Consider the following 7,988-nt stretch of genomic DNA (forward strand, 5'->3'; position numbering starts at 1 on the left):
TGTTCAAATTCAAAAACAACTCTTTATCATTAAAAAAAAACCCAACATATTTAAAATAATGAACATTTTATCCTAACAAGTAATTTAATAAATAAATTTTTTTAAAAATCACTAATTTAAGTATTATAAATCTCAAGGACCATTAGAATGTTTATATGATTATTAACTTCAATTTTAAAAAAATTAGTCGAGGTGTGCGTAAAACTAACTCAAGTACCCACAATTAACAAAAATAAATTAATAAATAAATAAATGCAAAGTCACACATACAAACAATTCATTAAAAAAAATATTAATCGGAAAGGTTTAGTTTCAGGACATAAATTGTGCTACATGAAATTATGATTTTTTTTTAAATCATATATTTTTTAGTGTATTAGGATTGTTTTAATATTAAAAATAAAATTTAAAAATAAAAAAGATATTATATATCGATATATAAACTTTTAAAAAAATTGACCGGCAATTCAAAATATCAAGGAGCAAGCAAGAAATGAGAAGAGAAATTGAAAGGAGACATGACACCACTACAGCCCACCCCACAGTCAAGAGAAGAAAGAGCAGGAGAATAATAAAATAGACTGAGACTATACGCCACACTGACACCCACACCCTAACCCCTACCTTTTCCCTTCTCCCCCTCCACAGCCATTACAAATACTGCCCAACTCCCCTCCCGTTGGACCCGTTCTGTCTTTCTCTAGTAATTAACCCCACCCGCTTCCCCTTTTCAGCTCCCTCTTCCTTTCCATCTCCCTACATGAGAGAGAGGTAGAGACGGGTATAGTTTTCAAGAGATGGGCAAGTATATGAGGAAGGCTAAAACGACAAATGATGTAGCCGTGGTCGACTTGAGTTGTGGTGTCCGTACCCGAGCCAAAACCCTAGCTCTCAAGAAACAACAAGCCCTCAGATTGCATGCTTCCTCTGCCTCCCCTCCTCCCCCCTCGTCTCCCGCCGGATACCTCCAGCTTCGCAGCCGCCGTCTTGAGAAGAAACCACCTCCAGTTCCATCATTGCATCATGGCTCCCCGAGAAGGCAGCAGCAGAGACTGGGTGGTCAGAACAATAACAAATTGGGGCAGCAAGAAAGCCCTAGCCCTATTTTGAAACCGAGTTCGCGGGTGGATAAAGATTCCGGGTCGAGTCAAGAGAGAGAAGGGGGGGAGAGTAAAGAGGTTGAAGAGAATAATAACAGCAATAGTAAAGACTTGGGTTCTTTTGGAGATAATGTTTTGGACATTGAAAGTAGAGATAGGTGGGTTTTCTTACTTTTCTTTAATTTCTTGAGAAGTTTGAAATGCTTTCTTTTTTCTTTATTCTAGGGTTTTTTTGTTGAAATTCTGAGTAATGGTAAAATGGGGGGACGTTGAAGAAGTGTATGCGTCTGCCTTTTCTTTTCTTAAAAAAATTGCTTTTGGAAAAATTCGGGGCTTTTCTTTTTTCTTTTTGGTGTTTAATTTTAGGGCTTTCCTATTTGGTTGATAAGTTAATGGAAGGAAAGAGGGGTAATCGATTTGGGTTTTCATTTTTTTTTTTTTTTTAAATCGGGTATAGTTTGGGGTTGGGGAAATTTGTGCATTAGTGTTTGATTGCTGAGAAAATGAGAGAAAGAGATGAAAAATAGAAAAGTCGTGTGTTTCTTGGGGGTTTGAATGAGTTTTTCCATGCCTGTGCTTTTTTAATTGCTGAGAGTGAAAGAGAAGAATCTTGACATGTTAAAGCCTCAATTTAACCTCGTTCATGATTTGGGTTTTTCTCCCTCTTTTCTGGCTGTGTGAACTTTTTCAGGGTTTTCTTTCATCTATTTGGTTTAGTTTAAAGCTTTGGTTTTAATATTGGGGGCTTGAGAAGACTATAATTTGCATTTAAAGAGGAATTGTGGCAGCCTTTTGGGTGGTTAAGCTGTAACTTAAGCTTCATTTCTGTTAAAACAAAACTCGTAGCAATAAAGAAGAGAATTAAAATTTATTTCATTGCATCCCCAATAATTGCTTGACATAAAGAAGAGATTTTCTGCTTTACATATAGATAGTTGGAGTTTTTTCCTTTTTAAAATAAGAACAAATTGTGGTGGAGTCTTTTTCTGAAGCCTTACCTTTTATATTTTAAAGTGATTTTCTTTATAAGAATTTTGCTTCCCTTTCTGTTTGGTTTCTGAGAAAATGCAGCGTGGAGAAGAAATTTAAGATGTTGGATCTAACCTCAAGACTCTTAGTACTCTAGACCCATGAAACTAAAACCACGCTACCAATTTCTCTAATTCTCTTTCAAGTGCTTAAAACATCTTCCTTCATGTATAGTTTTTTTTCTTCACTGAAGTGTGATTTGCATCTAGGGGAATTAATGCCGTAACTTTGTTTCGTGGTTTTAATGAATTATTAACCATCTTCATGGATAACAGGTTTCGTATGACTTCATTGCATTTTGCGGGTCGCTGATTAAAAATTCCATGATTTTGTCTGCCTCTGTTTACTGGACTTTACACTGAACATGCTTTACAGTTCTTTCCAGGTTGCTTTTACTTCAATTTGGTTGTTACTATGCGGGCCCTTATTATACGTGTCTCAAAACAAAATAGTTTTACTTGCGTGTCCTCTTCTTGTAGTGCTCTCAGACATGGATGCCATTCCATTATTTTAATCAAAAGAAACAAATCTGTTCCTTTGGTTCTTCCAACAACAAATGGCTCTGCGTTTTTTAAGCAATATCATTATTGTTTGGTGTTTTTATTTTGAACATAAATATGCTTAGTGTGTGTTTTTCTTGTTATAAGACTTGGTTTTTATTTATGCTTGGACACAGGATGCTCTAACAGAAACTCTGATTTGATTCAAAGCCTCAAGAATGTTTATGTCTTGTTTGCTTCATGTAATGAGGATGGGATATCTAAAGTGGTTTTCTACTCCTTCCTTGATCCTTTGGTGCTTGTAACTATCCTCTCTATATACGAAAATTGAATATGGGAAATACAAGACCTCATTTTGGGTATTTTCTGTTGTAATTCCCGAAATTTGTGAAGTTTATTTCTTAGTTTTTTGTAGCTTGAGGTACATCATAGTAAAAAATTGGCACCTTTTGCAGAATGTACGCGGCCTGCAATGTGTTAATGGCTTGGAAAATCTTAAGTTTACATGCTGACACGATTCATGTCTCCTTTTTATTGTTTTTGGCACAAGCTTTGTATTTATTATCAGTTCTGATAGCTTTATGACACGGGACTTACATCATCATATGCAGTTGTTTCTCCTCATTTCATTATGCTATGTTATTTTCCCTTAGGATACATATTCACTGTGCCCATGTCATATTTATCTTCTTTGTTACAGGAGCACCAGGGAATCCACTCCTTGCAATTTAACAAGAGGCACAGAAGACACAAGAACCCCTGGTTCTACTACTAAGTCTGCGAGCCCTACTGAAAGTAGCAGGAGATTACAGAACTCAATGCAAAGACCAATCCCAACAACCCGTGAAATGGATGAGTTCTTTGGCCCCGCTGAAGAAGAGCAGCTAAGGCAATTTACTGAGAAGTATGTGCCTCCCATCTATTTGCTTATCTCATTTGAATGATTGCTTAGGATCTTTGGACTATCTTCTAATGTTTCTGCTGCGAAGTTTACATCCTCTTAGCTGATATAAATGCTGATTTTTGGCAGGTATAACTTCGACCCTGTTAGTGACAAGCCGCTCCCTGGACGTTATGAATGGGAGAAATTGGATCCCTAAAAGACATTAGCATTCCATCAGGACATTTCCTGCAGACTGATGGTTGATCTTGTGCTTAGAATTTTATAAGTAGCAGGAATTAGTAGTAGTTCTACCGGTGGTGTTGTTATTTCCATTTTCCATCACCTCTTCTTTTAATTGTAAAGAAAGTAGGTTTGTCAAACATGTGTAGACTAATGGTCTGTAACATAACAGGGGGTTATGAGTTACACAACAAAATACAAACCAAGGTCCTATGTCTAACAAATCTTCTGAGAGGGGAAGTGAAGATGTAGATTTAGGCTTCAGGCAATTAGGTCAGTCTCTCTGGTACAGAAATTTACTAGATTTTCTTTTTCACTTAGTACTGTAATTTCCTCCCCTTATTTGTCTATACCTGTACTGGTGCAACTTCTAAAAACTACGTGGAATAAGCATGACCCTTTTCCCCTATTTATTTTTTTTGTCTGTATCTCTGTCATCTACTGGTCTCTGCACAGTTCAATTTTGGCTGGTTTGTATCCATGTGAGACGGTGCATCGAACCTCGGCTTTTGATAAGAGGCTAAATATTGTTCATAACTGTCCAGTTATTTTAACTTTTTGGCTAGAATGGATGGGTGGTGGTTGCGGTAGGGTAGCTCATTTGGAGTCTTTAGATGTAGTGAAAGAATCTTGTCATGTCATCAAGTTCCACTTTTCACTTCAAAATTGTAATCTCCTGTTCAAATTTGTGCATCCTGAGGTAGGTGAATGGAATTATGTAAGAACTTTGCAAGGTGCTTTTGTGGAAGGGTAGTCGGAAATGGAGAAATAAGCTTGACTCTACTGTGTTGCTTTTTAATCTTGTCATCCGTCTGAACGGGAAGATTTGGTGTCAACACTTGACAATAAGGAAGTCTTGATTGTATTTTCCTTCGAGGCTGCTAAAATGGAGGTTGAAAAGAATTATTAAAAGACTTTGATTTCTCAAAACACGGGCGTGAACAGACAACAAAATATGAAATCTCTAGTGCTGTTGTTGTTCTTGTCAATGGCGGTGGCCAGAAAAGTCGAAAATCCATCTTGTTGAGACGGAGCCATGGAATCCTAGCAATAGAGCATGCGTGGATAGCAAGAAAGTGAATGATTTGCCAAATCCTAAATGGAGATAGTCAAATAGAGATGCCTTTTTCTTGTGGAATATAAGGCAATTTGGTCACACATGTAATGATAGGTTGCTGTGATTAGAAAACACATATTGGTGGTTATAGTGGTGGCGGTGGATGTGCCTTTAAATGGTTGAAATCAAGGAATCTTCAATTCCCAATAACCCTTTATTTGATTTCAAATCTTTGATCAATTCTTCAAATGAGCATTTAATTTCTTTGTTGATTTACAAAGGGGGAAGGCAATTTCAAGGAAACTACCTTAAACTTAACAGCAGCCTCTGCATGTTTGTTTTTGTGTTGTTTTGCACATCATAATGCTAGCTTTTTTATTTTTTATAAAGAAGAGTAATTGTATATACTATAGAATCATTTTACGATATACTGTTACTGTGATGGTGATTTTTTTTAAAATATTTTTTATTTAAAAATATATTTATAGTTTTTTTCAGAAACATTTTTACACAGTGAAAACAAATGACAATATCTGTGCAGATACGGTGTCCTTATTTTTCAGAATTGGGTGGACCCCAATATTGATTTTTTTTTTATATATGCTAAAAGCCTAGAGGTGGTGGTGGTCGGTGGGTGGCGGTGGTGGTACTATGGTAGACTGGTTTAGACCAGGGTGACCCATTGTGTGCATGGTTTTGGATCCAAGGTTGAATGAAGCTGTAAAATTTCCCACGCACGGACTGTCTCTTTGTGGCTTTTGAAGAAACTCAGGGTAGCTTTCTCGAGGCGAGGCCTGCCATTTTGCAGAAATTGCCAGACATTTTGTACCAAATGTTGCCAAGAAGCAGAAGTATGTTTTACATGTGTTTACAAGCTGCCGATTCTACGGCAAAAGTGGTCCTAGAAGACTTTCTGCTAGATTGATGATGACCCCATCTGAAGCTTTTCAAGAAAAAAAAAAAAAAAAAATGAGCGTAGCTCGGGAGATCTGCAGTATTTTCCACCCCAACAACCCTTCTTCTTCAACTAGTGTAAAGACTATTCAGGAGTAATATGGAACTTCTGAACAGCAGAAAATATCAGTGCATCAGCAAAAGAAAATCTCATCTGAATCATTGCGTGTTCCCTTGGCCAACGGCTGCTTGAATCGCAAAGAAACAACCGCCCTATTGAGTTAATGAAATCACTTGAGAGCTCCGATCATTTTCACTCATAAAGTATGGCGATTCAGTTTATTTGACCAGTAGTGTATAAAATGTTCATCATGGAGACAAGACTGCGGCTAGGGGTTGCCATGCCGGTCACCAGCGACTGCCTCTTTTTTAGGCCATCAATGGCCGGCATGCAGTAGCATCTCTAATGGCACGTGAAGCGCACAGATGAGCTACATGAGTTAGTGATGATAGGCTGCATGCCTCCGATTGGTACCTGCCGGAGAATAATCTCTAACCAGACGGCAGATTTTTTTAAATGGCCAACTCCTCCTTGATAAATGAATCACAATGTGCTAGCATTTCATTCATAGGGGACAATTACCAAGGTGTGGAATTCTTGTCTTGGGAGGAACGTGTTGTCACATCAGGTGTGGAATTAGTAACCTAGGTGGGCAGCACTTTATTTTTATATCTTTTATTTTATTTATTGATTTATAAAATTAAATAGAATTTTTTAATTCTTTGTTTGGATAATTGATGGGACTTTCGTTTCTTTACTTATGCAATGTTTTCACAGTCTAGTTCATTGATGAATTTTATATTCCAAACAATTTCTTTGATTTTTTAAATGTGAAGGTGTATTTTTTATTCAGTTGTAAAATTAGTTATGCTTTTCTTGTTTGAAAATTTTCAAACTCAGAGCATTATTATTTAGAATAAAATGTATATTAATTGGTATTTACTATTTTTTTTAAATATTTCATTGAAAAAAATATTAATTCAAACATTCTTGAACTTCTAATTTATTTTCTTCATTAATAGATTTTATAGCCAAGTATAAGATACCATCTGCATCATATCTCTCTCAATCTAGGTCCTAGAACAAATGTCTTTGGAGGGAGGTGTTCCATACAAAATAGATAAAAATCTAATCTTAGATCATTCCATGCTTAGCTATTTTAACATCTAGTCTATATGCATGGATTGAAACACAACTTTCTAGATCTGTCTTGATAGATCTTTATATCCAATATATAAGTTGCTTTTCCTAATTTTTTTATAGAGAAATTCTTGGACAATCAAAACTTTACTAATTAAAGTAAATATATGTCATTTCTAAATATGTCATCTATATATAATATTAGAAAAACGACACCATCCCTACTGGCCTTTTGTAAACACAAGGTTTATCTATATTTTTGATGAAATCAAATCTATGAATTATACTATTAAAATTGAATATTTCTACTCTTTAAAGCTTGTATAGTATATTTATACATTGCCTTCCATGTTAGTTTTTCTTTTAAAGACTCGCTTAGATCCATTGAGTTTTATCTGTTTAGGTGGATCAACCAAGTTTCAAACTTAGTTAATACATGAAGTCTATAGCTTCAGGTTATTTCTTGGAATAAATATCATATATTACTTACATGTAATTGGTAGGCTCATCAATTATGAGCAACATGTCATTCATAATTTTCATGAGAGGTTCTTGTCTCATTAATGTATGACATGTCCTACTAAATTTATAGAGATTTTGTATTTTTTAAGGTTCAAGCTAAACATTCAATGTTTTAGCCTTGTGAAAGTATTTATTTGGATGTAGTGTTCCAAGAGCTGTAGAGAATTTTATTCTCTTTTAGATAATCCTTGAAATATTAACCACTTAGATTCAATCGAAGTTTCTTAATACTTATTCCAATCTGTATTTTAATTTTATTACAATTTATATTGAACCTGAAAATTTTAAATTTAGGTATATACAAACCATTCATATAATTATCAGATCTATAAAAACATCATTATTATAAAAGAACAGCATTTATCTTTAATAATATATTTAAATCTTTTAAATATGAAATAAAATGGAAACAATGTTTTAAAATACTAGAACAAAATAACAATTATAAAGTTCTAGTATCAACCCATTAGGCAAAATAAAATAAGTAGTTCTTACAACTAATGCAACAACCTTTGCTTCATTACCGAGTCGTAAGTCCATTTTGCTTTTAATTAATCTTTTA

General features: G+C 35.0%; 1 protein-coding gene across 1 annotated transcript; it reads left to right on the plus strand.

Moving 5' to 3' along the window:
• The first annotated feature begins 595 nt into the window (after positions 1 to 595).
• On the plus strand, positions 596 to 4,165 carry LOC118048659 (cyclin-dependent kinase inhibitor 3). Its single transcript, XM_035058427.2, has 3 exons — positions 596 to 1,258; positions 3,330 to 3,533; positions 3,660 to 4,165. The coding sequence occupies exons 1-3, from the start codon at positions 798 to 800 to the stop codon at positions 3,727 to 3,729; spliced, it is 735 nt and encodes a 244-aa protein (XP_034914318.1). The 5' UTR covers positions 596 to 797; the 3' UTR covers positions 3,730 to 4,165.
• Positions 4,166 to 7,988: the final 3,823 nt, after the last annotated feature.

The sequence above is a fragment of the Populus alba genome, chromosome 17 (assembly GCF_005239225.2).
Source record: "Populus alba chromosome 17, ASM523922v2, whole genome shotgun sequence".
NCBI classification, from domain to species: domain Eukaryota; kingdom Viridiplantae; phylum Streptophyta; class Magnoliopsida; order Malpighiales; family Salicaceae; genus Populus; species Populus alba.

Coding starts and splice junctions, on each gene's coding strand:
- LOC118048659 (XM_035058427.2), top strand. CDS start 798: ATGGGCAAGTATATGAGGAAGGCTAAAACGACAAATGATGTAGCCGTG. Junction 1,259..3,329: donor GACATTGAAAGTAGAGATAG/GTGGGTTTTCTT, acceptor TCTTTGTTACAG/GAGCACCAGGGAATCCACTC. Junction 3,534..3,659: donor CTAAGGCAATTTACTGAGAA/GTATGTGCCTCC, acceptor GATTTTTGGCAG/GTATAACTTCGACCCTGTTA.